Source organism: Syngnathus leptorhynchus, chromosome 1 (assembly GCF_054491065.1).
Source record: "Syngnathus leptorhynchus isolate UIUO chromosome 1, UIUO_Slep, whole genome shotgun sequence".
NCBI lineage: Eukaryota > Metazoa > Chordata > Actinopteri > Syngnathiformes > Syngnathidae > Syngnathus > Syngnathus leptorhynchus.
In genome coordinates, this window is record NC_141195.1 from 22,428,777 (window position 1) to 22,446,447 (window position 17,671).

At 40.4% G+C, this 17,671-nt stretch overlaps 1 protein-coding gene and 1 pseudogene across 2 annotated transcripts; one reads left to right on the forward strand and one right to left on the reverse strand.

Annotated features, from left to right (window-relative positions):
* Window positions 1–244: 244 nt before the first annotated feature.
* Window positions 245–17,409, reverse strand: atp7b (ATPase copper transporting beta). Of its 2 annotated transcripts, XR_015068776.1 has the most exons (25): window positions 17,087–17,409; window positions 15,341–16,073; window positions 14,593–14,808; window positions 14,363–14,526; window positions 14,133–14,294; window positions 13,998–14,071; window positions 13,725–13,908; window positions 13,110–13,343; window positions 12,312–12,403; window positions 12,091–12,218; window positions 11,859–12,013; window positions 11,519–11,653; window positions 10,761–10,955; window positions 10,514–10,696; window positions 10,258–10,441; window positions 10,047–10,187; window positions 9,842–9,984; window positions 9,575–9,778; window positions 9,392–9,509; window positions 9,207–9,309; window positions 8,987–9,141; window positions 5,930–6,077; window positions 5,332–5,370; window positions 1,449–1,519; window positions 245–1,168 (listed from the first exon to the last, which is right to left on the reverse strand). XR_015068776.1 is itself a non-coding variant. In XM_085936690.1 (21 exons), exons 1-21 carry the CDS (start codon window positions 17,171–17,173, stop codon window positions 8,970–8,972), a joined length of 3,807 nt encoding a protein of 1,268 aa, XP_085792816.1. In that variant the 5' UTR covers window positions 17,174–17,409; the 3' UTR covers window positions 8,940–8,969. The 2 variants fall into 2 exon arrangements, 1 of the variants encoding a protein (XP_085792816.1); XM_085936690.1 differs by lacking the exons at window positions 245–1,168; window positions 1,449–1,519; window positions 5,332–5,370; window positions 5,930–6,077 and having other exon boundaries at window positions 8,940–9,141.
* On the forward strand, window positions 3,316–4,357 carry LOC147062729 (leucine-rich repeat-containing protein 3 pseudogene; annotated as a pseudogene).
* Window positions 17,410–17,671: the final 262 nt, after the last annotated feature.

A 17,671-nucleotide genomic window follows, 5' to 3' on the forward strand; every position in this document is an offset into this window, starting at 1 on the left:
GTCATTTGACAAACGCACGTTTATTTTTGTTTGTCGATCAGTTAACTCAAGCTAATGTGAGGGAGGTTGGAATGCTATTGGGTCAAACTCGGCAAGAAGCTCAATTCTGTGCTGATGTACACAAACAGCTGTTGAATGTTACTGTCCAAGTCACATGATCTCCTGTACGTCCAGCACGGCAATCATTGCCCATGTGCGACTTTTAGCATGCTAAGCCTTTTGACTTTGCAAAAATTGAGCAAAGGCTGTCGGGCGACATCGCCACTGATCATTCTGCAATAATCTTACGGTTGGATGTGCTAATTGAGCTGAGTAATGTAACAATAGTAGCTTTGAGTTTGGATTATTTGGGCTGAGTAGAATGTCCAAGGACAAGCTGTCATTCTTTGAAAATGAAATGCACAAAAGAGCAGAGAGCATTTTTTATTTTTTTTTCCAGTGCTGGTTGTGATGGCAAAGTGGAAATATTGAGTTGAAGTAGCGGCAGTGTGATTTTAATAGCATCGATCTTCATGTATAATTAATTATGTGTTTGAAAATCATTTATTTACATTTGTGTATATGACTGAAGCAAACTGCAACTAATGCAATAATAGGGTGCAATGTGCAATTATTTATTCTCTTTCATTTTCCCCTACTTGACTCGTAGACAGGAGAGCTATGTAGCTTGTTACAAAATGTTTGTTTTTGTTGAAGTTAAAATTATGTTACATGTGGGAGGAGGCTTAAAAAAAAAAAAGATTTTTATTTTTCAGCTTATGTTTGTGTGTATTGCAGTTTGGGTGGGGGGAAAAAAGTGATCAAAGTTTGTAACTATTTTGATTTCTTTGCTCTGTGCAGATCTATATTAGTTGTGAGTACTATGTTTGATTTCAAAGTGTTGGTAAGTATAAAAACAAATAAAGTTTCAGTTTTTCTTTCTGTGACCTATGGTTTTCTCATTTTAGTTCTGTGTTTGTTTCCGGGTCTTGATATTTGATAGATCAACTACATTCTATATCGAGCAGGTCTATACCTTAACTGCTCACACACAGCCCAAATAAAAAACAAAGTAAAATAAAAAATTAAATCAAAAATAAAATATTCCAAATTACATCAGCATAATGTACTGAGGTCATCTTGGAGGACAAGCCGATTATAAAGGTACTATGCGCCCAGGAAGGGAAATCTAAAAAAAAAAAAACATGGAAAAATCAGATCAGTAACCAAATTGGTATCAGATGACATTTCATGCAGTCTGTCAGCAGTACAAAAGACATGATGAATGTTTTTTTTCCCTCGCTTTCAAATTCCTATTTGCCCGCCAGATCTTTGACATTTAGGCAGTCTGTGAGTCTTCCAGCTGCAAAAGTCAGTCCGTAGAACTCACGGCTGTCAATCAACAAGAAATATTATGGCCCGTTGCTACAAAAAAAACAACGATATTTGCTTTTCACGGTCCTGCTTACTTCATCAGATGGTGAAGATTCGTCTTGGAAAACTCAGTCTGATCAAATAGTTTGTCTTGTCAGGAATCCAGCTAAAAAAAATTAAAAAAAATAAAAAGATCTGGATGAAGCATAATGAGACGAAATGCAAAACTTGTCGCGTTTTTGTCTTTTTCTTGAAGCAGCTAGCCATGTCATGAATCTACTCCAAGGATGTATTTTCGCAACAATGGGCGAGTAAATGGGAATCTTGCCAGCTATCCAACAAGATGAGTAAGGATGTCAAACAAATGCCTCGGCGGGTTCCAAGCGGCTTGCCGCCTGTCAAGTGAATCTTAAAGACTGATTGCCCTGCAGAAAGACAAAAGTGCCATTTGGCTCTATCCTTTGACACTATTGTCAACATGACTGAAGGATAAAGCTAACTCATCCACGCTAAAATGTTTCACTCATCAATACAATCAATCATTTTGCCTTTCAGCAAAATGCCACGCCTGAACTCTGCACGCAGCTGCCATTTAATCATACACACACTTGGGCTGCATCCAGGTTCTTATAGCGACGGTGCTGGACTTCCCTCAAAGGTCTTGATTTACATTTCCTGTAACCCCGAAAGAAATAATGACCCCAAAAAAGGCTAACAACCTGAAACTAACTTTAATAAGTGGCCAGTAATTGATGGGTAAAACCTATTTGGAAAAAAATTAAGCTGTCATTTTTATCTGTAAGTGAAAGCATTTGATTTCTTCATCTCAACGCATTGTGAAGGCCTCTTAGGTGTTGATGGCGGCCATTTTGTCATATCTTCACCAATCACAGCTCACCTATTTTCTGAAACTGAACCGTGATTGGTTGTGACCTGAGACCAGGCAACTGTGATGTCATTTTCAGTCGACAGCAAAATGGCCGCCGATCAAGATGGCTCAAACGGTGAATTTTCTCATATTCCGCAAATGCAAGATTAATATTAATCAAAAAGTGGTTACACACAGCATATTATTGTAAAGAGAAAGAATTTGGGTTGACTTCCCCTTTAAGGTTTTTCTCTTAGTTTTTTTTTTTTTTTTTACATGAAAACCGTAATGCACAATTTATAGTTGGACGATTTAAATTGTTGCAAACAACACACTTAACTGCCAAACACAATCACATTAGAGTGCCCACTGTGAGATAAATGTCCAGCTGATGTAATCACAGTGTCCTCTATAATGAGTGTGTCTCCTGGAGTGAGACATATTAGGACCTTAAAAAACACACACACACACACACACACACACACACACACACACACACACACACACACACACACACACACACACACACACACACACACACACACACACACACACACTCAAAGCTGCACCGACAGCAGCCGGCAAAGTCTCATTGAGCACTTGCATCTCAGCGGCTGCAGCTGCCTTCGGCGGTTCGTCTTTGGGATGGACGCAAAGAACGGCTAATGGAGATGATTTTTATTTCTTTTTTATTAATTTATTGATTTTTCTCTCGTTTGAAGAAACAGCCAGGTACTTGACTTAATTATTTTCTCCCACAATGTTTTTTTCTCTGATGTAAAAAAATGGAAAGTAATGTTCTTTGAATATCGAGGTAGACGTTTGCTTGTTTATTTTTTTTAACCATTGGGTTTTTAAAGTCTTTCAGGGATTTGTAAAATATTTAAGTAGTTTCCCATCCTCTCCTATGCTGCATTGTCCTAAGTCAGACGGTCGACATTCGAAGAGCCTTTTTTTGCTGTGAGCACCGTCGAGTGGCTTCTTCCCCTCTGCAAATTGTGCAAAGAAGTCTTATCCTCTCAAATCTTAACGCGTCTACTGGAGAGATTTGGCTGTCATAAAAAAAAAAAAACTTCTCCTTTTTTCTGCAGTATTTAGCAAAAGCTGAGGAGGGAACAAAACAAGACCTCGGAATCCTCTTTGGCAGATGATGTGGACATGAGGGCTCCACTTTGAAATCTCCTCGTTGAACTTTGCAACCAGGCCACGGTTGAAAATGGCTCTGAAGAGTAAAATCCCGGACTAATGGGGGCCACTGGCAGGTCGCGCATTAGATCTCACTCTCGATTTGACTTCCTGACCGCGCTGTGGCTTCTCTCCACCATGCTCACCGTTCAGGCCTGCCCTCAAAGATGCCACTGCGCCGAAAGGAACGGCGCCGTGGTGCAGTGCACGTCTCGGAACTTGGAGAACATTCCCTCAAACCTGCCCGAGGACACGGCGGTTCTCCTGCTCTCCTCCAACCAGATCACCCACATCCCCAAGGAGGCCTTCGCCAACCTCCGTCGACTCAGGGAGCTCGACCTTTCCCACAACCTCATCGAAGGTTTAGAGGAGGGCGCTTTCCGAGGACTTTCCGAAGGCTTGAGGACCTTGGATCTTTCCAACAACCACCTCCGCAGCCTGCCAAAAGAAACCTTCGACAAACTCCAGGCTCGAGTGCGCTTGTCCAACAACCCCTGGAATTGCGAGTGCTCTTTGCAGGAAGTGCTGAGGGAGCTGCGACTGGACCCCGAGACGATCAACGAGGTGAGATGCTATACGTCCGCCCGGGACGAATACGTCGGACAGCCGGTAGTGCAGGTCCTGGACTCGGGAATCAACTTCTGCACCTTCCACCAGAAGACGACAGACGTGGCCATGTTTGTGGCTATGTTCTGTTGGTTTTCCATGGTGACCGCTTACATCATCTACTACATCCGACACAACCAGGAGGAGGCGAGAAGGCACATGGAGTATCTCAAATCCCTGCCGAGCAGCTCCCGTATCAATAAAGACGACGACACAGCCAGCAGTGTGTTTTAGAAATGAGCGAGCACTCGTGCGTAAGGAAGAAAGTCAAGCGGGGAAAATGTTTGCGGCTCAAAAAAAAAAAAAAGCAGTACAAAGAAGCTCAAATAATTCACTGTCTTGGAAAAGGTCAGCTCATATCAATGTGGCCCACTAGTGGTCCGTGGCGGTATTGCAGGTGGTCCGCGAAATTAGAAATGGAAAAGAATTGTAACGGTTTTAGAAAATAAAATTGATGAATTATTTAGACTTGATGTATTTTCCAGCTAATCTTGTGAATCATTTACTCATCCAAATTATGTCAAATGTAGCTGAGATCCCTGAAATAGACATACAGATGCAAATAAATAGCCTGTATAGGTAGGTCTATCCTCATTTTGTGGAAAAATAAAATAATATTCCACCAAAGTAGTGGTCCCTGAGTTGCTTCTTGGTTATAATGGTGGTCACTTGGACAAAACCAGCTGTAAATCTCTGGTGTAAAAGTCTATTTGGTTCTCTTCAAAAAGAAAATCAGATTTTTGTGTTGTCCGTTTTGTAAACGACTCAAGGTTGCAGTCTGTTTCAACAAGATGAAGATGTTCAGTGTTAAAAACTATTTAAGCTCGACAACATCCACGAGTTCATGTTGTTCTTTTAGATTTGAACAGTGAAATAAACCAAAATTGCAGATGCTCATGTTTCCTTTTATTGATGAGAATAAATCATATCTGGCCGTCTATTCTTCAAGACAGTGGTGACTGTCTTTTACATTTTATACTTATTTATTGTCACAAATGAAGATAATGACAATACTTGTCCTTTGCTGCACTTGGGGCAATAAATTGTTTGACAACTCCAAATTAGTTTCATCCCATTGACAAATTAAATCCATAAATCGAAGCAGACTGTGCGAGGCTTCCTATAGTAAGGAAGTAAATAGAGCTTTTTACAGACCATGTGCTTCTTGTGATAATAATAAAAAAAATAAAAAATGACAAATACAATTAAGACGATAAATGCAAGCCACTATTTTGTAACAGTTATTGACATTTTTTTATTTTTTCCAATTCATCATGTGACCAAGGAGTTGGTTCTATTTCATGTAATGCATTTCTGACCTTGTTCTCGGCACAGCACCTCCACCATGAGTCTCCGTCCTAGGGTTGAAAAGTGAAATGACAATAATTATTTGAGAATGGGTTGAGTTTAGAAAGGTCAGAAAATCACAAATTGCTATATTAAAAAAGCCAGCTATGAGAATGGAAGGAAAGTTTGTGACTGAAATTTGTATTGGAGACTTTGAGTTGAAATCAAAGTTGTGCATGAGTTTCTCTAAATAGTTGTACAATGTTGCTTTAAAGTGGTTGAAGAGCACATCAAGCTAGCAAGCTACTATGTAAGCAACTCTACTAAAATAAGATCAATATAAATATAGAAAAACAGAAAAGCCTCATAAATCATCACGTAGCAACCAACCACTTCTGACGTGATGACCTACAGGGATATTGAAAAAAATGTCAAAAAGACAAAATACACCAAGCATAAATTATAGTATGCTAACATTTCTGAAAAGTCGATTATTGGAAGATGACTTCATTTCCCAAATGACTGTATGGCAATAAAAACTTTCTCTCCTCACATGAGCCCAAGTTCTGGAGCTCCTGAATGTTTATTTTACGACTCATAAATTCCCTTCAGAACCCATAATGACATTACCGTATTTCTTTGTGTCTATCTTCCATTTGCTGCACTCAAGTCATCCGTCTTGGAACTTGCTCACGCAATCAGCCACCTGTTTCCAGCTGGCTCATTAGTGCTGATTGGGCGTGAAAGCAAAAAACACTTCACATCTCCTCCTGGACATCTGGGCAGACAAATTCCATTCTTCTTCACTCGTTAGGACTTAGGCTTCACTCAACCTAGCCACAATTTCAAATGTGTTTATCCCTCACACGACTAAAATTTATTGCAGAAGTTTTGTTGGCATTTTGGTGGGCATTGTTGTCATGCAATAAAACAACATGGCTGTGACTTGAGGTAGCCTCTCTCAAAAATAAAAAGGAAAATAAATAAATAAATAAATAAATAAATAAATAAATAAATATGAATGTGAGTGGAATTGCTTTGTCCAGTGTCAGTACTTCCACAGCCAAAGTAAAATGGATAAATACAATAATTGGTGGCTCGGAGGGCTACAAGCTAGATAGCATTTTTTTAAATGGAGTAAACATGGTTTTTATTTCGCAAATATCTTTTTAAAAAGCTCCTATGACATTTGTGAAAATAAGATGATTTTATTCAAATGTGACTGAGACCTTTATCTACCTAAACATTGGACCAAAGTTATCAAAGGTTTGACACGTACAATTTTCATGCTCGGAAAATGCAGCTCAAGATTCTCGTCACGTTTTAACATTCCATATATTGCCGACGCATTATGATGAATTATGTTCACGTCTCTCAAGCTTTTGTGCTAACCGAGTCAAGTTGCCAGAGAAAATAAATATCCATACGCACAAAGATACCAGTCTGTCTTTTCTCCAAGCTGGTCCAAAAGTTCTAGAGCCACTGGAATAACAAATAAATAATCTCTACATTTTTTGGAGTTGCTGTTGTTTAACTTTGCTTTGTGATTTATCTTCTGGATTTGTTGCGTAACAGCAACAGCGCGTTAGCCATTGTGCTCACTGGCCGGCTGCATGGGGAGGTCATTTATCAGAAGCTGATGCAGTTTTTTAAATTAGCCAGCAACAAAGAGCAGGCCTACACAAATCTACGGAGCACCAAACGTCCTTCCTCTACAGAACCAAAGGTTCAAATCTGCCTAAGTACTTTAAATCGAGTCTTCTCCGCTTCTCCTCCGGTAAGACCATGCCGTCTGGAGTGCAGCCAAAAAATTTCCACGTGGGGGGGCTTTTCTCAGCTTTGAGAATATCTCAAGAAATTGCCACTGGGAGATTCATTCAAAAGCATAAGGACGCTGTGTCCTTATATGTCTTCTTGTCAACAGATATATAATCACCGGTATTAGATTTCCGCCTGACTCATCAATGACTGAAATGCTTTGATATTTTTATGCTAAAAAGACCTTGTGGGCTCCTCAAAAGTCAAAGGCGCACAGAAAGTGAGATTGATAAATCTGCCTGTGAGAAAACAAAATAAACAACATCTCGGTGTCACTCCAAGGGCATGCTCGGCCTTTGCGCCATGTGATCATCAACGGCTTGTTTGGAGGCCCTTTTGTTATTCTGGGGTTGCATTGATTGCTAAAGGCTACTGCAGAGGATTACTTTTGGACTCAATAGTCTAATTTGTCTTAAGTGACAACGCATTGCCAAGAAAAATCTCCAGGGTGCTGCTGGGGTGCATTTAGACTAAGAAATAATGATTACATAAATCAATTCATTTGTGCTTTACGACTCAAATCTGAGTGTTCTGGAGGAATCAGAAATCTAGTATATATATATACACACATATATATATATATATATATATATATATATATATATATATAATATATATATATTTATAAGAAAATAGTGTATATATATTTTTTAAATATATATTTTTTTATATATTTTAAAATGGACTTAAATTTAAAATGGAAATAATGATTACATGAATCAATTCATTTGTGCTTTACGACTCAAATCTGAGTGTTCTGGAGGAATCAGAAATCTAGTATATAGTATATATATATATTATTTTTTTTCTATATTTTGTAAATATATATATATATATATATATATATATATATATATATATATATATATATATATATATATATATATATATATATAATATATATATATTTATAAGAAAATAGTGTATATATATTTTTTAAATATATATTTTTTTATATATTTTAAAATGGACTTAAATTTAAAATGGAAATAATGATTACATGAATCAATTCATTTGTGCTTTACGACTCAAATCTGAGTGTTCTGGAGGAATCAGAAATCTAGTATATAGTATATATATATATATATATTATTTTTTTTCTATATTTTGTAAATATATATATATATATATATATATATATATATATATATATATATATATATATATATATAAGAAGAAAATAGTGTATATATATTTTTTTTAAATATAATTTTTTAAATATATTTTAAAATGGACTTATTTAGTTCTGTTGGATTTCACCGTCAAGTAAACCCTAAATAAGAGATGCAAGTACAGCGCATGCATGCTTCCTTAGTTGACACCTACACAAGGATAGCTCCACACCATTAATTTTATTGATAAGCTCTTACACTGATGATATAAATGTGTCATATTTATACACTGCACCGTATATCCACATACAGTATCTACAAACTCAGGGTTTTTATAATAAGGTGCTTGGAGCGTTGACTAAAGATGATGTTATGGAATCAGTCAACGGTGGTGTGTTTCCAATTACATATGCAAAATACTTTCAATAAATCTTTGGCTCTTCTGCATTTTATCATCAACCAAATATTCAAAACCAGTAGCTGTTAAACGTTGGCCACATTTTTTTTTGAACTGTATCCCAGATTCATACAATAGTCAGTTGTGATTCCTCCTATTTTCCATTTGACTATTTTTCCACCGCTAATAAAGTGAAAATAAATAATAAATGCAACCCGATATTTTTGTCAGGATCAAGTCAGACACGCTAGCATGCTCCGCCGTTCCGCTATTCCACCCGAGTGCTCTCACTGACGCACCACATCACACAACCTTACTTGGAAATGATTTATTTACATAAATATTATAAAACTAGTGTACCATTGGTGTTGTGTTCTTCCCAGGTTTCAGTAGAAGGAGCCGGATTGCGCCGGTGGCCTTCTAGTCTCGGGAAAGTGCTGATCTGTGAAGACTGGAGACTCCGCATCAGACCTCGTGCTCTGACCTCATACGCTTCCACTGACGTTTTTTTATATCTGCCCAAAACATCTCATCAGTGTTTCAAGAAATCACACACACTCATCGTGGAACAAGGACTCACAATCTGAGCAGCAAAGATGACAGCACCACGGAAAGGGACGAAGTGGCCATTGCGGCCGAGCCCATCCAGGGTTGGAGCACCAGACCGAGCGGCATGAACATGCCTGCAGTGAGCAGACGAGACGGTCCGAGCGTAAGTCAAGGTACCCTCTGGAAAAAAAAAACATTTGCCGTTCCGATACTCGCCTGCGGCAACGGGTATTCCGACGAGGTTGTAGATAACGGCAAAGAAAAAATTTATCCGGATCCTCCGCACGGTCTTCTTGGATAGCTCGATACTGGCCACCACATCCAGGAGGTCGTTCTGCGGAACAAACACGTCAACGCTCGGTACATTCGGGCACAAACCGCAAGCGAGACGTCACTCACCCTGATGAGAACGATGTCGGCCGCTTCGATAGCCACGTCGGTGCCCGTGCCGATGGCGATGCCGACGTCGGCTCGCGCCAGGGCGGGCGAATCGTTGACGCCGTCGCCCACCATGGCCACACGCAAGCCTTGCTCCTGGAGCTCCTGTACTTTGGCCACCTTATGCGAAGGCAGCACCTCCGCAAACACCTTCCTGATCCCCACCTAGCGCCGGCCGACAGGTGAGCGAGGAGGCGGGGCTTGAACCCTGACTCGTTTTTTTTGTACCTGTGCGGCGATGGCTTTAGCTGTGCGTCTGTTGTCCCCCGTTATCATGACCACCTGGATGCCCATGCTTTTGAGGGTGTGCACCGCCAAGGCTGACTCCGCCTTCACCGTGTCTGCAACGGCGATCATGGCGCACAGCACGCCTGCATAGAACGCCTTGATGACGATACCGTGGAAGTCGGCCATCGTGTCGATGAACGCTCACCGTCTATGGCTACCAAGATAGACGTCTGCCCCTTTGCCTCATGGCTAGACATGGCGGCGTCCACGTCCGCTCCGACATGGTGGCCATTCCTCCTCATCCACTCTCTGTTCCCGATCAGAACAGAGTGACACAAAACCTCACCTGGATCCGAGGAGACCGATTATATTCTGCCGTAAGTCAACCGACCCATGGGACCTGAAAGACGACACACCTGCATTTAAAATGTCCGCCGCCTCCGCTGGACCGCTTTCATCTGTGGTTGCCCCCGGCAACAGGAACCGCTCTTCACTCTGCGGCGGCAGCAGGTGGTCCACATTGGAAACCCGGCAACTGATCCCGCAGCCGGGTACTGCTTGAAAGTCTTGACAGTAAGCCAGAACATCTGCACCCAGCTCCTGCATGCGACAAACCACGAGCTCCTTCTTGATCTTGACTGAAGAAAAGTAAGAGAAGGTGCCAAAGCTCACCTCTTTGCAATGCTTGGTGACGGCGATGCCCAGTGGGTGCTCACTGCTGGCTTCTGCCGTCCCCACGATTGCCAAGATTTTCCTCAGAGGCATGCGGGTCATCTCCCATAGCACCAACACACGAGTCACCCGGGGAACGCCGTTGGTGATGGTGCCCGTCTTATCGAACATCACCACATTGATCTGAAGCGAAAGCGACGGTCACGGAAGCTGCTTGGAGTGCGGCAAGCGGACGGATGCGCTTTGCCTTGTGGGCCATCTCCAGTGGCTCGCCTCCTTTGATGAGGATCCCGTTCTGCGCTCCCACCCCGGTGCCCACCATTACCGCTGTGGGGGTGGCCAGCCCCAGGGAACAGGGGCATGCGATGGAAAGAACAGTGATGGATGCCTGGAAGGCAAAACGGATGACGACTTCTGCTTTGGATATGTTGGCGTTGTAAGCCTGGGAAGAACACAGCATGTCAAGATCGGCAGTAAAAGAACTCAAATTGTACAGAGGTTTTTTTTTTTATTTCAATTTTTTCAATGTAATTATTTTTATATATATATAAAAATACATATATATAAAATATAAATATATATATATATATATATATATATATAATATATAAATAAATAATAAATAAACTAAATAAATAAATTAAAATAATAAAGTAAAAGACTCAAATTGTACAGTTTTTTTTATTTCAATTTTTTCAATTTAATTATTTTATATATATAATATATATATATATATATATATATATATATATATACATATATATATATACATATATAAAATATATACATATATAAAAGATATATATATATATATATATATATATATATATATATATATATATATATATATATATATATATATATTATTATTTATCTTTAATATATCTAAAAAAAAAATATATATATATATATATTTTTTTTATTATTTTTTTTTTTTTATTATTATTATTTATTATTATATTCTTATTTTTTATTATTATTATTTACCACAGCAGGCACACCTACCGGGAAATTCTCCCTCACAATGTCAAAGTTGACAAAGCCGACGGCAAGCCACGCCACAAGAGTGAGCAGAGACACCAAGATGATAAAGGGAACAAAATATCCGCTGAGTCGGTCAGCAAACTGCTGGATGGGAGCCTGCCGGAAGCCGAGAGTAAATGAGCGACACATTAAACAACTCACTGGAACAAGGCGGCTTGAGCAATAATAAGTTGAAAAGGTTTAATAAGTTAGCACTCATTACTGCTTAACGTTATGACTGATGGACATTCTCGGAAGAATAATGAGAAAAAAAAACAGATTTTTAATCTGGTGTCTAAAAATGGTCTAAACATTGACGAACCTTGGATGTTTGGGCTTCTTCCACCAATTTGACAATTTGTGACAGTGTTGTGTCTGCACCGACGTGGGTGGCCTCCACAAGAAGAGCGCCGTGAGCGTTGATGGAGCCTGCAATCACTGGGCTGCCCACCTTCTTACTTACAGGCATTGGCTCACCTAATGGAGGTGTGAAGAACATGCAATTTTTATCTTGTGACAAGGGCACCAACTTATCATCTCTATGAATAAATGACCTGTGATTAAAGACTCATCTGCCATGGAGTTTCCTTCAATCACCTTCCCATCTACGGGGAACTTCCCTCCTGGAGCCACCTTGACGACATCGCCGCGTTGCACCAGGTCCACCGGCACCTGCTCTTCACTGATCGAGATTAAAGCGAACTAACGTAACCAAGATCATGTTCCATTTTTTTCAATGAATCAATCAATTAACTTGAATTGATTGATGTCACACCTGATGATGGAGTGGTCAGGTCCCATGGTGACCACAGTGGCATCGGTGGCTTGCAGGGACATCAACTTGGCTAAAGCTGCTGAGGTTTTGCTCTAATTGTCAACAAACAACAAATGCGTTGTCATGGGGACGCTCCATGTGACTGGTAGATGATTGATTTGAATTGATTTTGAAACAATAAATAAATAAATATAAAAAATATATATTATGCTCCATGTGACTGGTAGATTATTTATTTGAAATAATTTTGAAACAATAAATCAATCAATCAATAAATATAAAAAAATATTATGCTTCATGTAACTAGTAGATTATTCATTTGAATTAATTCATAAATAAATAAATAAATATGTTATGCTCCATGTGACTGGTAGATTATTTATTTGAATTAATTTTGAAATAATAAATAAATAAATATTTAATCATAAATTAGTATAAAACCTGTTTGATTAGCTCTTTAAGGTTTTACTATCTGTTGGCAAAATAAAATATAAATAAATATAAAATTTATATATTATGCTCCTTGTGACTGGTAGATTATTTATTTGAAATAATTTTGAAACAATAAATCAATCAATCAATAAATATAAAAAAAATATTATGCTTCATGTAACTAGTAGATTATTTATTTGAATTAATTCATAAATAAATAAATATGACTGGCAGATTATTTATTTGAATTAATTTTGAAATAATAAATAAATTAATATTTAATCATAAATTTGTATAAAACCTGTTTGATTAGCTCTTTAAGGTTTTACTATCTGTTGGCAAAATGTCCGTATGTCCGTTTCCTACCTTGGCAAGATGCTCCAGCCATCGGCCCAGCGCAATGAACACAAAGAGCATCGGCGGCGTGTCAAAAAAGGTGACTGGGCTCTGACCGGCTCGCTCCGCCATGGCCACGACGAGTACCACGCAAGAGTAGACGTAAGCGATAGTGGTGGCCAGCACAATAAGGACGTCCATGTTGGCCGTGCCGTGTTTCAAAGAGCGATACGCCTGGATGTAGAAGTAGCGGCCACCGAAGACCTGCCGTGGAACCACACCCAGAAAATTGCGGCGGTTCGAAAAAGACTTCAAGATGCATAAATTATTACCGCCTTATAAAATCCCCAAGTACCACCATAATGACCAACAATATAATAATAGCAGGCCTATGTCGTGATTAAATCAAGCATCTAATCGAAATATAATCTACTTGAACATTATGCATAGTTTAATATTAATAATATATGAGTTCAATATTAACCATGCAAATGTGTGTGATATATATATATATATATCACAATGTTCTTTTTTCATTTCCATTCATTTCCATGTGGAAAATGGAAAACGTGGTGCAAATTAACTCGTTCACTCCCATTGACCGATATAGACGTCAAACGGGAATTTTAACTGGTTGCATTGTACCTGGACCGGTGTACACAGCAGGAAGAAGGTCAGATTCAAGACTGAGAGGCCAGGCAGCAGGCTTTGCTCCTCCGGCATGGTGCCTCCGTGTTCCTGGTGCTGGCTGTCCATCACCATCATGTAGATCATGAGGCCCATGACGGGCAGGCCGAACAGCAGGCTGAGTAGGAAGGAGGTCTTCCACCTGCAGCAAACACACACACTCACGCATTATTTTGCCCAAAAATGACCTCATTCCGTTTTGCGGGGACCAAAAGGTGATGAGATACTTGCTGTCGAATTTCTTCTGTGTGGTCAAGATTGCTTTTATAACCCGCCTTCTTCAGAGTGGCCTCAAAGCCGAGATTCTGGAGCGACAAACCACCTTTAAGATATCACCGACAAGATGTCCGAGAAATAAAATTCCACCTGAATGATGTTGATGATATCTCGAGCTCCTAGCGCATCCGGATCAAACTGGATGTTTGCCGTTTTTGTTGCCAAGGCCACGGAAACGCCAACGATCCCTTTGGTTGCGCTGAGCTTCGACTCAATATGGTGGGTGCAAGACGCACACGTCATTCCCGTTATCTGGAAGAGGAGGGGAGGAACGCTAACGATCAAAGTTCTCTTCTTGTTGGTGTTTGAAATCCACTCACGGTGAGATCCAGTTTCCCGTGCGCGACGGCGTTGTCCTCGATGGTCTTAGCGCCAAAACCCAAATCTTCTATGAGCTGAGCTACAGCAGGAGCGTCTATCGCGTTCGGGTCGTATTTCACTTCCGCTTTTCCGCCCATCAGTGACACCAAAACTGAGATGATCCCTGGAGGTCAAAGGTCATATGAATGTCTCTTGAGCTAATTTCCTTTTTCTACAGGGGAAAACTCACCTGGGTGTTTCATCAGGTTCCTTTCAATGTTGGCCACACACGAGGCGCAGGTCATTCCCTTCACGCTGATGAAGCACTTTTGCTCTTTGGTGCCCGTCGACTGCTGTGCGGATGTGGAATGGCATCCGGTGCCGTTGCTTAATTCTGTTTTACAAGACCGGTCCGACAGCTCGGGGAGTTCACGGCTAACAATCGCTTGGTGAGTCTGGGCTGGTTCTGATAAGCAAAAGGATGATCATGGATGAAGGCTTCATCTTCAAAGTTCATCATCAATCATCTTTTATGAATGCCAGATTAAAGTTGGAAAAAAGCAATAAAATGGTTTTAATGCTGTGTTGAACCTCACTGTTGTTCTTTTCTTTTTTTGGGCAAGCTGCTGCTGACGTTAATCCTACAAGAAAGACCCCCACAAGAGCTCTTCACGTTAGACTGGAGAGGGCACATGGCTGTTTGGTTTCCATGGTAACCGACGCTAGGCTAACATGGCTGTGACATTCAATGCATTCTTTCTTCCCTTGAGTCATTCGAGTTTGGGCTGGACCAGTAAAGAAGTTCTATAAATATAAATATAATATAATATAATATAATATAACATAATATAATATAATATAATATAATATAATATAATATAATATAATATAGTATAGTATAATATAATATAATATAATATAATATAATATAATATAATATAATATAATGTAAATATATTTTCATTTTATCATTTCCACTATTTGTCTTGTGCACCTACCTCGGAGTGATGCGTCAAAGCCCATTTCCTCGACAGCTAGCCTAAGCTGCTCTGTTCCGGTCAGGCCCGGGTCAAAGGTGATCGTCCCCTTTTCTTCTTTGAGTGAGACGTCTATGGAGCGGACCCCCGTCATTTGAGAGATCCTCTCGTCTATGGACTGCACGCAGGAGTTGCAGGTCATTCCTCCTATCCAGACAGTCACTGTTTGGCTTCCATCACTCTGCCAGTGGCTGATGGCTGCAGATGGATCATCGGCCAGTAAAGTAGCTCCGAATCCCATCTCCTCAATCTTGTCCCTCAGTTCCTGCCGCGTGACGTGAAGCGGTTGGAACGCAACCAGCGCCGCGCCTTCTTCGATCGATACCCGAACGTGAGAAACCCCACGCAAGGCGGCGACGTGCCGCTCGATGGATTCCACGCAGGACTGGCAACGCATGCCGTCCACGCCGATCCACACCCCCGACTCCACGCGGAAGCCCATCCGGCGTAGCTCCTGGGCGATCTCTGCGGCTGTGATCACGGAGCTCGAGTAGTCCACCTTGGTGAGCCGGCTCGGGGAAACCGAGCTGACGGCCAGTACGCCGCTCAGCCTGGAGATCCTGCTCTCCACCACCGCGTGGAGCGGGTGCTCCGGGGCCAGGCCCAGAAGCTTAAAGGTTTCTGTGGAGGTTCTGAGTGGAGGGCAGAGCTCGCTTTGGCTGCTATACTCATAAGCCAAGTTGTCAAGACCTCGCTGCAAAGATGACACACGTACGTTAGACTATCATCCATTCAACCAACCCGAGTGTAAATGTTTTCAAATCCAGCTTAAAAACTTTTCCCTCACATCTTTGTTTGAAGGCTTCTATTGATTTTTTTTAATAATCATTTATTTTCTTCTCATAATTTCAGATTGTTTTTTTTTTACGGTCCTGGAACTGCTAATTTGACATCAGTGGTCTAACAGCCCTCCCTTAAAAAAAAACTTGTGTGCTGACTTAAAAAAAAAAAAAACTATTAAACCACAAGACCGGTGAATCACATGATTTGTAATGTGACTCTGCTTAAAGTCAGCCAGTGTCACCTCAAATAACTCTAATTGCGTTGGGTTGCTGCTAGGCTCCATAACTATAAAACCTAGTACATGCCTTTATCCACAAAAAATATCTTACATTATTGGAATGCTGGTAAAATTTGCATAAAACCATCAAAAGCTGCAATGTGTCTTTTTTTTTTTTGCTTTGCAAGTACAGTAGAGTTGAAGGACAAACATTGCTGTTCAAAAGGACTCTTCCTGTCCAAAGTGCATCTCCGACTGGAGTAAACAAAGCCAATTCACATCTGCAATAGATATTTTGGTGTCTTTGCTGCAACTATGAAGTGTTTGAGCGATCAGTGCACGCACGCATATGCACGATTCATTCATTCATTCATTCATTCATTCATATGCACACTTATAATATAACTTATTGAGCACCAAAATACTCATTGGTAATTATGTCTTTCACTCATGTTTAGTGTGCGTAATGATTGGGGTGTGACGTCACAAAAGGTTTTACATTTACTCAAGCGTGCATTTTCTTGTGATGTTTTTGTCAACACAAACTCGGGATTGTTTCGCAAACAATAGGACGACTACACAAAGACTTAAAATAACTTTCTATTTTACTTTTCTACTCCATTCCGTAATACTGATAGAACGAAAGTGTGCGAAATTATGATCATTTGTTTGGCAGAAGCAAAGAATGCGTGGATCGGGAGGCCTACCTGCACCTGTTGGTCCTTCTCGACCATGCATATTTGATCGGCGGAGCCATCCCTAGACAAACTTTTGGGCGACTTGGAGGCGAACATGTCCCACTTGATCTAGCGTAGCGGCCCGGTGCCTTGTCTTTATCTGTCAACGAAAGAGTGCCAAAGTCCGGAGTCGTGATGGCGCGAGCAAGCAAGCGAGCGCCGAGCTGCGGCGGTGGTGCTGATAAGAGCGACAATCGGGTTCAGCGGTCAACATCCTCAAGGGTGACTTCGGTGTGCAAGGCGCTCGTCATCTTTGGTAATCTGGTTGTTTTCTGTCAAAACAGAGGCGGCAATTTTTTTTTTTAAACAATAGGATTAATTGGTGGAATTACTTTAAATGAAAATCATCGGGCTTCGACTGTTTGAGCTTTTATTTTGAAATTGGCTGTCGCAGAGCGTTACCGGTGATCTTACCGATGGCAGTAGATAGATAACAGATACTTATGGGGAAAAAAACAACCCGAAAACTAAAGGAAATTAAAAAAAATAAAGTTCTTATTCATCTCTTCTTCTTAACAATACCACTTACCATGCATTTCCTAATCTAATGTGTAC

What these genes read in the sequence shown, in the direction of transcription:
- atp7b (XM_085936690.1), bottom strand. Translation starts at nt 17,173, where the DNA reads ATGTTCGCCTCCAAGTCGCCCAAAAGTTTGTCTAGGGATGGCTCCGCC. An exon ending in CTTTGACGCATCACTCCGAG is followed by an intron (nt 14,809 to 15,340) that starts GTAGGTGCACAA and finishes TTTGCTTATCAG; the next exon opens with AACCAGCCCAGACTCACCAA. An exon ending in AGATGAGTCTTTAATCACAG is followed by an intron (nt 12,014 to 12,090) that starts GTCATTTATTCA and finishes CACCTCCATTAG; the next exon opens with GTGAGCCAATGCCTGTAAGT.